This window comes from Ctenopharyngodon idella, chromosome 1 (assembly GCF_019924925.1).
Source record: "Ctenopharyngodon idella isolate HZGC_01 chromosome 1, HZGC01, whole genome shotgun sequence".
NCBI lineage: Eukaryota > Metazoa > Chordata > Actinopteri > Cypriniformes > Xenocyprididae > Ctenopharyngodon > Ctenopharyngodon idella.
This window is the reverse complement of record NC_067220.1, coordinates 40184664-40203308: the sequence shown is the minus strand read 5'-3', so window position 1 is coordinate 40203308 and position 18645 is coordinate 40184664. Positions and strand designations below refer to the sequence as shown.

General features: G+C 36.0%; 1 protein-coding gene across 18 annotated transcripts in view; it reads right to left on the bottom strand.

Annotated features, from left to right (window-relative positions):
• The window catches only part of LOC127519453 (nuclear factor 1 X-type-like), a 117589-nt gene that overhangs the window by 24095 nt on the left and 74849 nt on the right, over positions 1-18645 (bottom strand). For 13 of the 18 annotated variants that reach the window (XM_051907157.1, XM_051907146.1, XM_051907158.1 and 10 more), the window contains 5 exons: positions 4118-4180; positions 2220-2294; positions 1015-1135; positions 844-879; positions 594-721 (listed from right to left, as the gene is read on the bottom strand). In XM_051907157.1, the coding sequence (XP_051763117.1) occupies positions 594-721; positions 844-879; positions 1015-1135; positions 2220-2294; positions 4118-4180 (423 nt within the window). The remainder of the gene's footprint in view (positions 1-593; positions 722-843; positions 880-1014; positions 1136-2219; positions 2295-4117; positions 4181-18645) is intronic. The other 5 variants (XM_051907149.1, XM_051907160.1, XM_051907143.1 and 2 more) reach the window with 1 other exon arrangement.

The following is an 18645-nucleotide window of genomic DNA, read 5'->3' as shown; positions in this document are numbered from 1 at the left end:
AACTGGTTCTTATTCTTTCTTTCCTGTAAAAAACTGCCCAGAAAGAAGTTTCTATTTCCAGCTTCTCTATTACAACCATTTACAACACTGTCATAATTCATCAAGTGTAGATCATAAGCAATCTAGACAAATTTGTTCAGCTTAGTACGATTATTATTATAAAAAAAAAAAAACATTTAATAATCATGTTTTTTCCATCTATTCCATCTATTAAATTCGGGTCTGCAGTGTTTTCGAAAAGTCTCGAAACGCCGGAGTAGTGTAAACGACAAGCGTAACCGTAGCAAAAGTTTTATGAATTTTAAAACGAAAATGCACTAGTGTAAACTGGGCCTTAATCTGAATGATTTTAGGAGATTTTAAGAGTTATTAAGATCATGCAGGATCCTGTCTTGAACGCTTGTCTGTTTGTAGGCAGTTTCTGTTGTACCATAGTAATTTAAGTCTTTGTACAGCTCTCAAGTTAGTGGAAATGTGGGCTGGTGCTCAAAGTTGACTGCAACAGTTTCGCACAGCCCATGGCCGAGACCAGACTCAGGCATCAGCACCGTTTCAGTGTAAAAGCCGTATTTGTGTGTAAAAGCGATGCTCACCTGCATCAACATCATTTGGCCAGCCACTGGACTGGGAGCTGGTGCCGGCCGGAGAACGACTGGAGTAGAAGACATCATCAACAGGACTCTCCATCTCACTGTCATCTATAGACTTACGCTTATTAGAGCTACAGAGAGAGAAAGACAGACTGAGAGGTTATTCAATGCCCCGGTGATAGATTCCTGTAAACAGGCAGAGAGAAACACAGAAAAGGTGCAGAGATACAGAAGACTGTGACAGACTGAATACCTCCGAGGAAGACTGGCGTACAGCTCCACCTCAGACCTACAGCGCCAGAAGAATGACAGACAAGGGGAAAAGCAGAAGGAAGGACAAAAAGGAGAGCGAGACAGATCAAATTTCCACTGAAGAGAGAGTGAAACAGGCACAAACAGCAGGTTTATGGGTGTGTGTGTTCACCTTGTGGATGGAGGAGAGGCAAGCGATCGTCTGCCGAGTGCTACTTGGTTGATATTGTAGTAACTGGGACTTTCCAGATCCGCAAGTGAGAAATTAGGACCTGATGCTGTTGCAACTGGGGCTGCCAAAGACATAAAAATGTTTAAGATTAAACTTTTGAAGCGTAAAATCTGAAATGCAAAACTTAGAAATCGAACTGAGAGAGAAGTTACTAATGAATCTATGCTAAATGAATGTAAGATGTATTTCTTACAGTGTTTCATATAGGATTTTTTTTGCAGACTACCCTGCACTCTCAGAAAAAAGATACAAAAGCTGTCACTGGGGCGGTACATTTTTATATTATATTTTTCAAAAGATATACTTCTGTACCTTTTTTACCCTTAAAGGGTGCATATTAGTACCTTTTGAAAGGATAATGTCTCAGTGACAGCTTTGTACCTTTTTTTTACCTTACAACTTGATATACGCCAGCATTACTTTTTTCAAGGTTTAGTATAACTAAAAATAAAAATCATTAAAAACTAAATTTGTTACTTAATATAATACAAACATTCAGTGAAATATAATATATAAAAAACTATTTTATTTCAGATAGTTGCCAAGGAAACATTTCTCATTTTCATTTAGTTTAACTTTAAGTAGTAAACAAAAATTAAATCTGAAATAAAAATTAATTCAAACTATATCAACACTAACTAAAACTAATAAAAATGACAAAAAACAACATCAAAATTACTAAAAATGTAACTAAAATGAAAATGGAAAATATAAAAATAAAATCTTAATAGTATATTAATGATACAACAACAACACTGCTTTTTCCCTATAGTATTTTATGATGTTTTGCTGTCTTTTTAATTAAAACACCACTACAACAAAACTCTGAAACTCTAATGATACACAAACCTTACAAATTACCATTACAAATTAGAGACTGGATCAGACAGAATAACTTGAGTGAGTGGGTGAGTCATCTGAGATGATTCAGTGAGGAAGTTATTTGATTGATTCATTCCACGATTCAGATCAATGACTCTTCTGATTCAGTCTGTTTACCAAACGGTTCCACTGATTTATTAATAAGAACCGCAACAATTGAACGATTCATTCATGAATCGAGCAACATAATTCAGCTAAAAACAGTATTTGTTGCCGTGGCTCTGCAGATTCAAGAAAGCACTGGTGTGTGTTACAGTACTTACTCTGAGACACTCGTACCAACTCGGCTACGTTCCACACCCCTGAAGTCACAAAGCAGTCCTGAAAACTCAGATGTCCTGCAGAGAGGAACATAAGCACATGCCTCAATCAACTGGAACCTTATAGCATGTTTAAAGAGACCAGTATCACACGCATAACGCATCAGACTATAATGCATTATTTATACAAATAACTAGTTAATATTAAGTAAGCTGTTTTTCAGATAAGTTTTGGCCAGTTAGTTCCAGTCCAACACTGCTTATGTGATATTGCTGTAATACACTACCATTCAAAAGTTTGGGGTCAGTAAGACCCAGAAATTAATACTTTTATTCAGCAATAATGCATTACATTGGTCAAAAGTGAGTGTAAAAACATTTAAAATGTTATAAAGATTTCTATATCAAATAAATATCAAAATCAAATGTTCTTTTGAACTTTCTATTCATCAAAGAATCCTGAAAAAAATGCTTTACTGTTTCCACGAAAACATTAAGTAGCACAACGGTTTGATAATCAGAAATGTTTCTTGAGCACCAAATTAGCATATTAGAATGATTTCTGAAGGATCATGTGACACTGAAGACTGAAAATTGGAATAAATTACATTTTAAAATATGTACCCCAACCCCAAACTTTTGGACAGTAGCAGTGTTCATTTTGACAGCAAATTTTGATTTAGTTTTAGTCATAGTCTTTTAACTAAAATGGCTTTTAGTTTTAGTCATATTTTAGTCATCTGAATTGTTTTAGTTTTAGTCTAGTTTTAGTCGATTAAATATCATAAGATTTTACTCGACCAAATCTACAGTAGATTTAGTGGACTAAAATCTAATGGGTATAGTTAAATTGTAATGCATCAATTAAGCATTTCTCTAGAATGTAAAATTTAAAAACTCATATACTCTTGAAGAAAACATCTATTAACCTGTTAATATGAATGACATTTTTGGACATGTATTGAACATGCAATACAATTAAATATAGATTTAATTGTTGTGACATATATCATGTCTTTATTTATCTTAAAATTAAAGCTACTTCTCATAAAGAAGATCACAGTATTTTTAATGAATGATATATGTATTCTTTATAACAGCTTGCAATATTCTTCATTCTTTCAAGTAGACATTTATTTGTATAAATTAAATATAGATTAATCCTTAATAACGTTATTAAAGTTATTCAGTCAAGAACACTGAGTGATTTGTTGTTTGATTAAGATACAACAGACAGCAGCAGGTTATTAGGCTGCGGCCCCTTTAAGGCTGAATGCAGGGATCCAATTCACTGACACATTCAATATTCTCCCAATTTTTTATGTTCACTTAAGACATAACAGACTGTGTTTACGTGAATACTCACCAAAACTGACATTTTGACAATTTTGTGTGTATTTGTCCGTTCAAGTTCGGAAAGATGCAAAATAGAGCTCAGTTCAGTACTCGTACGCTGTCTGAGAGGTGGCTTTCTGTGTGCACAGAAAACCGGACTGAATTGAGCTCTCTTTTGTGTTACGCTTTTTCAGATTTATCCATATGTCTGCTCTTCTCTTTCTCCCAGACGCTTACATTTTTGAATGTTTTATGAGACATACAGCAAGTGTATTCCAATGTCCTGCCAGGTAGATCAGCATGTTAAATTTCAAATGTACACATCATCCATGCAGTCCAAGACATCAGTTCTGACTGGATCTCTTTCAAAATCGTCCCTCCCTAACATTTTCATCTCATTTTTATTTGTTGACGAAAGTGTCAATAGATTTTTGTCATAGTTTTTGTCATTCAAAACTGTTTTTTATTTAGTTATAGTCTTGTTTTCTTCAGTGAAAAAATGTTAACGAAAATTAATACTGGACAGTAGTGTATAATAGTGAATAAGTGTGTGATTTTTTCCTCACCGTTTGGTGGGGGTTTGATGTCTGAGTCTCCTTGTTGACTGGAATTGTCTGATTGCCCAGATTCTGCAGTGAGACAAAGAGAAAAAGATGCATTTAAATGGCAGAAAATGCTTCATATTCAATTATTACTGTTCAAATTGGATTGTTCAGTGATGTTTAGGCACTTGGACGCAACAACATTGTGAGCGGATATTTTCAAGCTGTGTGAACAAGAGAAAATGAGAAACGAGTACATATGCATGAAAGTGTGCTTTATCAGCACAGTTTATGTCAGGCTGCGTGTGCATGTGTGTTTGTGGAGGTGTTTATCGGGCGGTTGTAGGTGATAAGGGAACACACTGGCCCATGCCAGCACGATTTGATAGAGTGTGTAGAGATTAGGACAAACACACTCGCACAAACAAAAGAACAGCAGACTAAACGGAGGAGAAAGAGCGAGACGAGTCTCTTTTCTCTCCATTTAGCATGTTGTCTCCATCTCTGTCTCTCTCTCTCTCTTTCTCTTTTTCTGGAGTCCTGGCAGCCATTTTAGTCTTTGGCAGCCATCTTAGTATTGGCGGTGTACACACATTCCTGTTAGCTGACGACACACACACATACACACAGGATAAACATAGGCCCAAACCCATGAACACGGCTGGAAAATGTGTACAGTAGATTGTGTTTCACATGGCATACAGCATCCCAGTCCTGTTTGAGCTCACTGATGCTCAGACTGAGAGCAAAAGAGAGCGACAGCGACCGTCATTCAGTCTCGATGCGTGTTGGAGATTTCTGGCGACATGAGCAACAGCTACCATTTTAATTCGTTACGAATTCGAAAGAAGCCCTGGCTGGTGTTGCTATTTCAAAAGCGCCACTTTTTTGTCATTTTGGAGCTTGAAAGCAGCCGTCACACCTTCTACTATCAATACAACGAAAGAGCAGCTGGGATGTTCTTCAAAATTTCATCTTTTGTGTTCCATGTAAGAAAGTCATACAGGCTTATAACGACGAGGCTTGTAATAATGACAGAACTGTCATTGAACTTTTACCTATGACCTATTGTCAATGTATTGTAAATGAGACTTTTGCTACAGACGAGGGCAGTTGGTGTCTCTCGCTCTAGATGAAACCTGCTGCATATTTGTGATCTTTTCACACAGTGTCAAAAGTTACACACGCACACAGCAAACATTGCAAACTGACTTCACCCACACACAAATTATGTTCATACAGTATGCTGTTCATCTAGAGCAGCTTCATGCACCTTTTGCTCCTGGTGTTATTTAGCTAGGTGAGTTAAGAGACAACCAAAGGGGGGAAAATACCCGTTTAACTACTTTTTCTTTAATGTTTTAAGTCATTCAAACACCGCCCCAACTTCAAATATATATATATATACACACACACACACACACACACATATATATACACACACATACATATATGCACACACATACATATATGCACACTATTAAAGTTTGGGGTCAGTAATATTTTTTTAATGTTTGTGAAAAGTTTGATAAAAAAATATACTAAAAACAGCAAAATTATGTAATATTAATACAATTTAAAATAACAGTTTTCTTTTTTAATTAGCGCTGTCAAACGATTAATCATGCTTAATCGCATCCAAAATAAAAGTTTGTGTTTACATAATATATGTGTGTATATTATGTATATATAAATACACACATGTATTTTTAAGAAATATTTAATAGGAATATATTTAATAGAATTTAATAGAAATATGTATACATGTATACATACACATATATAAACACACACACATATATATATATATATATATATATATATATATATATATGTATACACACATTTATTAACATTTATATATAATTTATATAATATATAAGTATTTTATATATATATAAATATATTTTTCTTAAATATATACATGTATGTGTGTATTTATATATACATAATAAATATACACAATACACATATATATTATGTAAACACAAACTTTTATTTTGGATGCGATTAATCCCAATTAATCATTTGACAGCACTAATTTTATTATATTTTAAACTATAATTTATTCCTGTGATCAAAGCTGAATTTTCAGCATCATTACTCCAGTCTTCAATGTCACATGATCCACATGAAATCATTATAATATTCTGATTAATGTTGAAAACAGTTGTGCTGCTTCATATTTTTCATGGAAACTGTAATACTGTACTTTTTCAGGATTCTTTGATGAATAGACAGTTAAAAAAGAGCAGCATTTATTTAAAATTGAGGGGTATTTTAGGATTATAAATGTGTTCACTGTTACTTTTGGTTAATTTAATGCATCCTTGCTGATTAAATGTAGTAATTTCCCAAACTTTTCTCTCTTATGTGATTTTTTTGAAGAAAATCTTTTTGTGAGACACAGACCAAAACTTATGTCTAATTCTTAGAACTTTATGTTAAAACTTCATTATCCACTGCAGCTGTCAAAATGGAATTTGGTGCACGTTGCATGAAGTTTCACCATGAGGATTGAGTAGATGTCCACACATGTCTTTTTTATTATCATTTATAAAGACATGAGATATGAGACTTTAAGTACGTGTATGTTTGTGCCTATAAAACGACTCTCTCTGTGTCTTTTAAACACATCTCTCTCTGACCCAAACAGATGTTAAACCCCATACAGCCACTTTTTCTTCGCCCCCTCCCTCCGTCCCCGTTTATCATCATGCAGTTGGGTTTCGCTTAAGAGGTTTAGCATTATGTTGCTAAACATTCTGACCTTTTTTTAATCCATAATGCTCTTAAAGTGTTCCAAAGCGCCCTAATCCCCTCCGCCTTCTCGCTCCTCACTCATTTATCAGCCAATAGTCATCATTCTCCGGCTTCCTTTCAGCTCTAATTATTTATTTCTCATCCTGAGCTCAGTGTCACGATGAGAAATATCTCATAGCTGGAGGACATCCGTATACGTGCGGTACTGTTCGACTGCGAGCGCACTGGATTACAGATGCTCTGGAGTTACAGAGTCGGCCGAGACAAACATCTGTCTGCACTTACACATGAAGAGCTTTAGGGAGCAGCTCAGCGAACGTAAACTCATTTGTGAGGTTATTTCATTAAAAGCAAGCTGTTTTTCAATGTGCATTTGTGTGTGTACATTTTTCTATGTATGCATGTGTAAGTCTGTGTATGAAGGAGCAGGTGTGTGAGATTGGTTTCGGCACAGCCTGTCACCCATCTGTGTGCCCGTCTGCAGCCAGAGTCTGCCAACACACACACACACACACACACACACACACACACACACACACAAAGAGAGAGAGAGAGAGAGAGAGAGAGAATAGAGAAAGAGACACGCATAAGCAGAGAGAGAAGACAAGAGAGCAGAAAAATAAAGATGCATCTTTCACACATAAATCCAAGCATCTCCATCAGTGTGCTGACATAAATAGCTTTAACACACACTCACACCAGCGCAATACACCCTGGCTATTGAAGACGTGATTTGGGCTCTTTACAAGCTTTTGATTGGATGGGCACATCAGATCTCAAAGGAACCCCAGGAGGATCCTGGTCCACAAAGACAGACAGATAGAAAGACAGACAGAGAAGGTCGAATAATAATTACACCATGTTTCTCAAATCACTATAAAGAAATGATAATAATCACTATAAAGAAATGATAATAATCACCTAAAGACATTTCATAATTTGTTTTGAGGAACTATTCTATTCTGTTCTGTGCTACTCTGCTCCATTTGGTTTTATTCTACTCTTTTCAATTATATTCTATTGTAAAAGCCTGGCAAGGTCACATTTTAATTCAAATTCAAGAATTTTATTTTTTTTATTTTTTTGTAGAAAATTATACACACTACTTTTCATTTACATTAAATTGATCAAAACTGACAGTAAAGATGTTATAAAAGATTTCTATTCCAAATAAATGCTGTTCTTTTGATTTTTTTTTCAAATGTATTACAATTTCCACAAAAATATTAAGAGCACAGTGGGTTTCTAAATGAATGATAATCAGAAATGTTTCTTGAGCATCAAATTGTCATATTAAAATGATTTCTGAAGGATCATGTGACAATGAAGACTGGAGTAATGATGCTGAAAATTCAGCTTTGATCACAGGAATGAATTAAATTTTAAAATATATTCAAACAAATTTTTAATAATATTGCACAATATTACTGTTTAACTGAATTTTTGATCAAATGCAGACTTGTAAAAAAAATAAATAATAAAAAACAAAAATAAAAAAAATCTTCCCAACCCCAAACTTTTGAACAGTAGTGTACAAAATCATATTTTTAAAAATAATTTTATATAAATATATATTATATATTTTATATATTAAATAATACATTTCATTGAGAATGAGATTTATTTGCAATTTATGTACAATAGCCCACTGAACACTTCAATGGAGAAATATTCTTAATTTCCATGTAATTATGTAAAAACATGCAATGATTCATAAAAATGAAGATATCATTTTCTTTATGCTAAACATAAATTTGCATTTTTTTTCTTTGGTTTTCGCCATTTAATGTGACCTGGTCATGATTTCCTGAGGTTTACCTCTTACAGGCATTTGAAGTCTATTCTAACTCTGTCCAGTAGGGGGCTCCTGAGGGCAGAGAGGAAGTCAGGCATGTAAACAGCAGAGTGAAAAGCCCTAGAGCTTTGGGAGACAGCAGGTGATGTGATTTGGGCCATTTCAGGGCAGTCACAGGTGTGCAATTTCACATCAACAAACATCACCTTTCAGTGTCAATAAAAATAAACACAGTTTGTTGACACTTGTGGTTTGATCGCTGTGGTTGTCTTTCTCCACACAGTATAAGCACAAGGCCAATAAATGACATCATAAACACACTCTTATGCAATACAAACAGAGAAATACACTGATAACACTCCCCAGACTATCTAGAGCTGAATCTGGAGAGATACAGCAGGATGTGCATCCATTTGTATGTATGTGGGTGAGAGTGTGTCCTCAGAACACCCTATGACCCAGACAGGATGTGACTGTTAAATAGGCTTCACAATAGTTCAGTGTGTGAAGGGCTGCACAGGATACAAGGTATAAAACACTCACACACACTCTCTCTCTCTCACACACACACACACACACACACACACACACACACACACACACACACACACACACGTTGGGTTTCCATGTTTTATGGGGACATTCCATAGACATAATGATTTTTATACTGTACAGTTTGTATATTCTACCCCCTAACCCTAAACTTGCACTGTAAACCCGAATAAGTTGGCAAAGCTCAAAAAAATTGAGGCAATCAGTTGGCTCAAAATTTTTAAGTTAAGAAATTCAAAGTTTAAGTAAGCAGAACTGGCAGATTTCAATTTTGTACTCATACACTAATTCAAACATTTAACTTAAAATTTTCATGTAACCTCAATGTCAGCATTTTTATTAGTGTACACTTAGCTAGCTATAACAAGCTAATTCAGAAAATGCTAACTTGTTAACAATATCATGATATTGCACTTGCTGAATGAGTACAGAAATATAAAACATTTAATATACCTGTTCTCAAACCAAGCTGCATGAACCACTTGTCACCATGATGGTAACTCTCCAAAAACCCACATTAACAGAAACTCTTCTAAATTAGTATAACAAAACATTAATCACTACTAAATCTCCCACTTAGCATTAATCTTGCATATATATATATATAGTATAACACTTAATTTTAGCATTTACTCTCCCTTTGGAGTGCCATGGGCAAAGCATGCTGGGAAATAGAAATCCCAGTCCAGTTTCAGTTAAACTTAAGTTTGTCTAAATTAAAAGAAACAAGTTCATAAAACTCAAAACAATGAAACAGTTCAGTTTACTTACTTAAATATATCAGTTCTGTGAACTTGAAAGAAAAAGAAAGTTCTAAATACTCATAAAACTTGATTTGACTGAACTAATTTGTTTAATTTAAGTTTGTCCTACTAAAACCAATTAATTATTTTGAGCGTTAGGGTTTACAGAAAACTTTCTGCATTTTTACATTTTCAACATTTACATTTTCATTTACATTGCTGTTTTCCTCAAGGGAACCAAAAAATGTCCCCACAAGGACAAGGATTTCAGACGTTTTGTCCCCATAACGTAGAGAGTACCTGAACCACGCACACTTTTGATCAATTTTAACGCATCCTTGCTGAATAAAACTATTAATTTGAGAGGAAAAAAAAAAAAATGTTCCCCAAACTTTTCAATGCTAACAACACACTAGCATCATAGTGGTGAGTTTTGCGCACAGCAGCACCACTCTTGTTCTTCAGAAAATGCCAAAATCTTTTTGGATAGTGCTACAGAGATCCACCAAACTGATCATGTGATGTTAAAATGCCACTTTGTGCCACAGAAAGAGAAAGAAAGTGATACAAAGAGAAAGAGCCCGAAGGAGGTCTGGGAACAGAAGGTTCTGCCAAAAAAGCCGGGAGAGAGAATTAGGAGGGGGAAGGCAGACGGGATCTGTTGCCAAGGAAAGTGAAGAGAAGAGAGGAGTACACAACATACATCTAGACAAAGAGAACAGAGCGAACAGACAACTAATAGAGGAGGAGAACAAACAGAATAACAGACAGAAGACACACACTGATACATGAACACACATGCACTTTGACCCTCAGTCACAGAGCCAGAAACCTAACATGCTTGTATGTGGAAGCTGGGGTTCCTTTTCTAGCCAATCACAGAGCTGGAAACCAAATGCACGGGCCAATGAAATATGGTGGTTCTGATCCAAACTCCGCCCCCTCACAGTTCTTTGTGTATTGTGTAGTTGAAGCACACAGATGCTCAATGATGTCATGAGTGTGAGTTCTGCAGCGGGTCGGACGGTCGTCTGAGGTCACGGAGGGCTAGCGAACTGTCATTCGTGACAGCTGGATGGGGGGAGAAGTTACACATGGATACGCATCTTTGAAGGCTTCGCATGAGTTTATCCATGTTGTATAAAACTAGAAATTGGGGCATGTGAATTGTGCGTGTGTTTATGCGCTTATCAGTATGATCCTTTAGCGCTGCCGCACTAATAAACCTAGTACATGATTAGAGGATCCAATAAGCTTTTCCCAGAATCCTCAGCAGTCCTAAAAACAAGCAAACATTCGAGTGTAAACATACACAAACACAACAAACATCTTGACAAGGGAGCGCAGACACAGGTCAGAGTCTAACAACTAGCTGTTCTGTGCTGACCTGAGATCAGTGTGTGTGTGTGAGTGGTTTGGCTCTTATCTTATTAAATGAGATAAGGAGCTTGAAGAGGAGTTTGTCCTGTCTAGATTCTTGCTGTTTGTCACAGCACTAATAATTGACTGCTGACAGTCTCCCGGCTCTTGACGTTGATCTAGGACCTTCTTCTCTCAAGCAGCCGGTCTGGGGAACGTGGAGTAGGACAGGCCCAGGGTTTAGCAGAGGCCTACAGAGCCCTTTCAAATGACAGAAACCCAACTAAAAACTGACAGGAAGCATGCTAACCTAGATTTTTACATGCTCTAAAAATATGAGTAGTGTTTACAAAACTTGGCACCACAATGCTAGAGTGTTTAGTTGGTTGCAAAGGCATTGTTATGCAGTTTCAAAATAGGGATGCATGATAATGGTTAAAATCACGAGTTTTTTTTGCATTTTCACAAAAATCAAGAGAACAATATATTTATTATGTTTAACACACTCTCTACTGGTAAAACCTTAACTCTTTCCCCATCAGCGTTTAGATCACTTCCATCAACACCCCCAAAGCTTGCACAGTCCTAACCACTTCCTGGGTCGACATTTCACTCGGTAACATTAGGCCGTTTTAATTTATATCCTGTTTATTGTTAATGATTGCATTATTTTTCATATGCATCCACTTACATATGAGATCACTCGTTTCTGCTTCTTCTTTGCCTGTGTTTTCGATCTGGAGATACTGTACTCATTCAGAAGATGTGTGATAGCGTCCCCTAGCATATTACAGTGAAAACATGGAAAGCCGTAAAAACTGGTCAATGGCGGGGAAAGAGTTAAGATGCTTCTCTTAAAAGTTTCTCTTAAAAATAGTGAAATTCCTAATATTAATTCCAATAATTCCAAAACATGTTTGCATTGAAGCACAGAGGTTAAGTAAGAGCATTTATTCAGCAACCACAATTGCAAACAATATAGTTGAGATTAATGTTTGGATTTATTACAGTTTGTCACTGTGAAGGTTTGATCTCAAATTTAATTGTAGCAAATAGCACAAGCAGCCTCGTTAAAGTAGGAAATCGCAACTTTCATGTGTCTGTATCTGTGTTTCAGATCATCAGCAGTGTTTTCTCAGTGCAGAAAGAGCACATACTCATAGTCGCCAGGTTAAACCAAGTAAAACACTGGGCAGAAAATGTAACCATTTACGATTTAAACTGTTATCTGGCAACCTCAAACTCAATGCAGGATGACAGATATTTTTTAAAAACATTTTCAAGATAAATAACCAGTTAGCTAATATCACAGATGATTATCCTTAATTAATCGAGAGGAGGAGAAATTGTGAAATTGATTAAAATATGATTAATCATGCAGCTCTATTCTAAAGTGTTCTGAAGTAATTGTAGCATGTTGCTATGCACTTGCAAGGGGATTGTGGGTGGTTGCTAGGTCATTATTTGCTGGCCCAAGTCAAAAAATTATACCCTAAGCCTGACTTTCCTTACCAGAAATGGTGCCAGATGCATCTAAAACATGTTTTGCAACCCATTTTCCTTCCATAATATGACTTCTGTAATATTTCAGTCAGTCACAATTTTTAACAAATTTGGATTTTATCAAAGTACTTGATTGGATCATGACTAGAATCATTGATTGGATAATGAAAATTTGGAGGGAAGGGGTTAAACATAAGCAACATGTTTTCCAACCAATACACCTATATAGGTTCCCTGAAATACGACCCATAGGAGGGTTTACTAAAATGCGCCCCTATCGACAACAGGACACTTTCATTTTAATGCATTGTACCTTTTTATCTGCATCATATTTCGGGTTTCGCGTAGCTCAATTGGTAGAGCACTGCAATTTAACAATATGCAATTATGTGATCATGTGATCGTGGGTTCGATCCTAGGGAACGCATGTGCTCATAAAGTGTATATGCACTATAAATCACTAAGGGTAGGTTTAGGGTTGGGCTAGGTGTAGTCGTTAATAAAAAAAAAATAAAAAAAACGTAAGACGACACTGTCATTATTTTTACGCCAGCTAGAGGGCGCATGACTTTAAAACGTAAATATAGGTCATAATAAGGTGCTTGAAAAATGACCTATAGGGTCGCTTTTTTTTTTGGAGAACAGTCTGAACATAAGACGACTTGGTGACATCAACTAAAAGAAGAAAGTCGTTTCTAAAGAGAAGCAATTTATTGCATTTTGATGAAAGATTACAAATACTTTTTTCCTGATTAATCATTCACAATAAGACTACGTTAAGAGTCAATTTTAATTTCAATTTGAGGTTTAGGGGTTTTGCCTTAACAAACACCACAAATGACATCTAACTCATTTTGTATGAACGACTAATATTTACAAGAGCTGTTGAGTGATCAGAAAGCAGCAAACCGTCATTCTTTTAAAATCCGTCACAAACAGAATCAGCACAAAGATGATCTGAGAGAGGGTTCGAGATGCAGAGAAATAAAGAGAACGAGAGCGAAAGAGCCATGAAGGTTTCTCTAGTGGAACTGCAAGTGACTGCATCTGTTTGGCAGCAGCTCAGAAAAGTCTAGTGTTTCAGCCTCCACACACATACACACACACACACACACACACACAGAGAGAGAGAAAGCTCAGAGAGAGCTAGTGTTTCAGGCCTCGGCCTCAGGGACTGCTATTCCAGGCTAGTTTATGAAAAACAGCTTTATGTGGAAAAAACGTTGGAAGAGAGAGAGAAAGAGAGAGAGGTTGAGGGAGTCTGCAGTTAGAAACAAAGGCCACGTCCACACTGCAAAGTTTTGGGAGTGATAACCGTATTAAAATGTGGGAGTGACTCCCCAAAGTTACCATTACATGTGTGTCCGGGATGCAGGAATGATTCCTGAACCTATGATAGCTGACAAAGTGATTGCCATAGTGACGGTGCACAAGAAACACTGATGCAAGTTTACCTGTTTTACCTTGTATAGAATTTGTACCAAAATATGCAAACGAGTCAAGACCAACACACACCTCCATTTCAGTGATTTGCTCACATCACACCAAGAGAATGGACACATCTGATGTGCTTTTTTGAGCCAGTGTTTTGTGTGAATATGAATGTTGCATTTTTGTCAAAATCTTACTTAATGCCTATTCTGGCCGTTATTCTTACAGATCAAAATTTCCAAAATTTGGGGTCAATATTTTTTTGGGGGGGGAAAAGACGAATACTTTCATTCAGCAAGGATGCATTATACTGATAAAAATTGACAGTAAGGACATTTATAATGTTACAAAAGATTTATATTAAAAAATAGTAAAATAGAACACTGTTACATTAAATTGTAACAATATTTTACAATATTACATTTTACTGTATTTTACACAGGGACATTTCTTCAAGATATCTTATTTTGCAAGTAAATTACAGAATTTTCATTTTAGGGTGAACTATCTTTTTTAGTCTTGTGCCTATACTATTAAAACAGTAAATATTTGAATACATTTTTCTATTTATAATTTGTCCCCCACACCCCCACTCAGAAGCGAGCAGGAAGTGAGGTTCATGTTTAACGCAAAGAATCGAGGAGGAGACATCTGCTCTGTCCTTAAACAGGCCACAGATGCATCAACTCTGTGACTCTGGGGCCAGTAGAGCACAGCTGGGAGGCAGGTGCTGTCTATCATCTGGCATGAAGCGGATCACAATAACCTCAAATGAACCGGCTCTATTCCCGCCCTCAGCAGCCCTCGGGGTGAGTGGGACAGACCGCCTCTCAGAAACACCTACAAGCCCAGATGTCATGCACTGCCAGCGATATTTATCATTAAACATGGCTTTCCAGAGCATGACGACTTCTGAAAGCTGGATTGTAACAAACAGAGCACAAGCAGCTTTTACTATGTTTTATACACAGACTTTTAGGCTTTTGTAGAGTTTCAGGAGGATTAAAGTGATAGTTCACCCAAAAATTAAAATGCTTTTATTTACTCACCCTCATGCCGTTCCAAACCTGTATAACTTTCTTTTCGTGGAAAACAAAGCAAAAAAGATATTTTGAAAAATGCCTCAGTGTTTTTTTTTTTGTTTTTTTTTCCATATAATGAAACACACTGTGGTCTTATGTTGTTGTGCAACCCACTCACTTACATTGTATGGAAAAACATTTGAAATATTCTCCACAGTATCTTCTTTTGTGTTATAACATGAGAACATGAGAAATTTCACTTTGAACTAACCTTTTAGGCAACCAGAGATGATCTACATACACTATCATATAAAAGTTTGACTTTTTTTGAAGAAATAAATACTTTTATTTAGAAAAGATTAGATTGATCAAAAGTGACAGTAAAGACATTTATAATGTTACAAAATATTTCTATTTCAAATGAACCTATCTTTTGAACTTTCTATTCATCAAAGAATCCTGAAAAAATGTATCACGGTTTCCACAAAAATATGAAGCCGCACAACTGTTTTCAACATGGCTAATAAGAAATGTTTCTTGAGCAGCAAATAGAATAGAATAGAATAGAATATAATAGAATAGAATAGAATAGAATAGAAATCAGCATATTAGAATAATTTCTGAAGGATCATGTGACACTGAAGACTGGAGTAATGATGCTGAAAAACATTTAAAATAGAAAATGTTTTGTAAATTGTAATAATATTTCATATTATTGTTTTTACTGTATTTTGAATGCAGCCTTGGTGAGCAGAAGAAAACAGAGTTGAACAGAGAACAGAGTTCTTTCCACAACACTATTTATACTCATATTTATTTAGCATACTATACCTCTTACTCACATTCCCTTGAATTTGTATATAACATACCTGTACATGCATATATTGCCTATTGTCTATTTTGTATACTGTGTATTTATATATATATATTTATTTTTATTCACTTACTTTATTTTTATTATCTGTCCTGTTGCTTTCATTCTGTCTGTGCAAGCTTCTGCCACTAAGACAAATTCCTTGTATGTGCGAGCTTATTCTGATTCTGATTCAAAAAAGTAAGGTACAGTACCTTTTATATTTATTTTTTTTGGTGCTTTCTTGACAGACAAGGTCACTATGAACTACATAAAAATGTCTCATTTGAACAGCTAAGTGGTTTGGAACAACATGAGAGTGAGTAAATAATTACCAAACTTTCATTTTTTGGATGACCTATTCCTTTAATCCTGCCAGAGTTCACTTGTATTCCTTAATTTGATCTGATGCGTGTGATTTGATTTCTTTTCAGCTACTAGGAGCAGGAGTCCAACCCTTCAGCTCACAACACCAGATGCAGCTCAGACATCCAAACATTTGCTTAGTGATTTAGTTTTCTGTTTTAGTTGGGTGGCGTTCACCTTCCTGGCAGCAAACGCACATACCCTGCGGCCGAGACGCTGGGTTTTCCCTCGTTTTCTTCCTCTCCTTTTCCATCCCCTGTTCTTTTCAAGGACTAGTATTTTTGTGGCGCTGCAGCGGCCCCACCGACATCTGCAGATTCTCACAGAGAGTGCAGGAATTCAGTCACACACTCGCAGTTACAGAAAAGCGTCCCACACACTTCTCCCTTTTCATCAAGGGTGACGAGAGAGAGAGGGGGAGGGATTGAAGATGGAATGAGAGGAAAAAAGAGATAATTGCAGGAAAGTGGGATTATTAGGCCATCAGTATCCTTTCAGACAGAAACTGCCAGATAAATGAAATCAGATGGCAAGAGAGAGAGAGAGAGAGAGAGAGAGAGAGAGAGAGAGAGAGAGAGAGAGAGAGAGAGAGAGAAACTCAGGGCTGATGCTTGAAAGGTTGTGATGGTCAAGTGTCCACCTTATTTAGTGGCTCGTCTTAATTATTGTTGGGTGTTGATCCTTGTCCATTTATAGCTACACTACACTCTAAAAAATGCTGGGTTAAAAACAACACAAATAAAAACAACACAACATATTTTGGGTTCATTTTAAGCCAGTCATATAGTAATTTTTAAACAATAGTTGAGTTAAATAAAACTGCCCAGCAGGTTGGGCAAACATTTAACCCAACCGCTGGGTTAAAACAACCCAATGGCTGGGTTTGTCCATTTTCAACCAAACTTGGGTTGTTTTTAACCCAGCATTTTTCATTCTTAAAAACGCTGTGTTGAGCCTGTTGGGTTATTTTTTCATTGTTGGGCAGTTTTTGTGTAACCCAGCCATTGGGTGACAGTTGAAACAATACACCCCTCCCCACCCGCCCTCTGACGCAACAACCCAGCAGTGGCAGAGAGAGTAGATCTCAACACCACCGCATTGGTGCTTTGTATACATTTTATTTCATCTATAAAGTCTTTACAGTGCTGTAAATCACTTTAATTAATGCAATGCAATATACAGGGATGAGATGTCAGTCAGCATCGGTTGTCTCACAACATGGAAGCGTCTTTTTCCTTGAATAAACTGATTTTTATTCATTATAATACTGAATATTATTAATTTGGATGTTAAATTATGTTCTCAGAACTCTGTACTGTTTGTTTATGTGCAGGTTATAAGGAGATTATTATGAGAAACGTGAAGAAGTGGTCTGAGGTTTGCAGCTCTTTTGATTATTACTGTTGCCTGTAGTGTTACTCAAGTAATTCTGTGTGTGATTTTAATTTTAAGCGTATTTTGGGTCATTTTAAGCCAGCAATATAGTAATTTTGAAACAATAGCTGAGTTTAATAAAAACCACCCAGCATGTTGGGTCAAACACTTAACCCAGCCAGCTGGGTAAAAGCGCTGGGTTTGTCCAATTTTGACCCTAGCGCTGGGTTGCCAAATAACCCAAATTGGGTTGTTTTTAGCTCAGCATTTTTTAGAGTGTATCATTCAAAAGTAGAAAAAAAAAGTCAAATTTTTTAATGTTTTTGAAAGAGGTCTCTTATGTTCACCAAGGCTGCATTTATTTGATGAAAAATAAGTAAAAACTGTAATATTGTGAAACAGTATTACAATTTTGAAGAACTGTTTTCTATTTTAATGTATTTTAGAATGTAATTTATTCCTGTGATGTCAAAGCTGAATTTTCAGCATCATTACTCCAGTCTTCAGTCACATGATCCTTCAGAAATCATTCTAATATGCTGATTTGCAGGTCAAGAAACATTATTATTATTAACATCATTATTATTATCTATGTTGAAAACAGTTTTGCTGCTTTATATTTTTGTGGAAACTGAGATTCTTTAATGAATAGAAATCTCAAAAGAACAGCATTTATCTGAAATAAAACTCCCCTGAATACCCTGCTAAAGATGATCAACTGCATCATTTTGAGGAAGCTGAAATGCTGAGGAGTTTGTGAATGTGAAGTCACTTTAGATTTAGGTACGGGA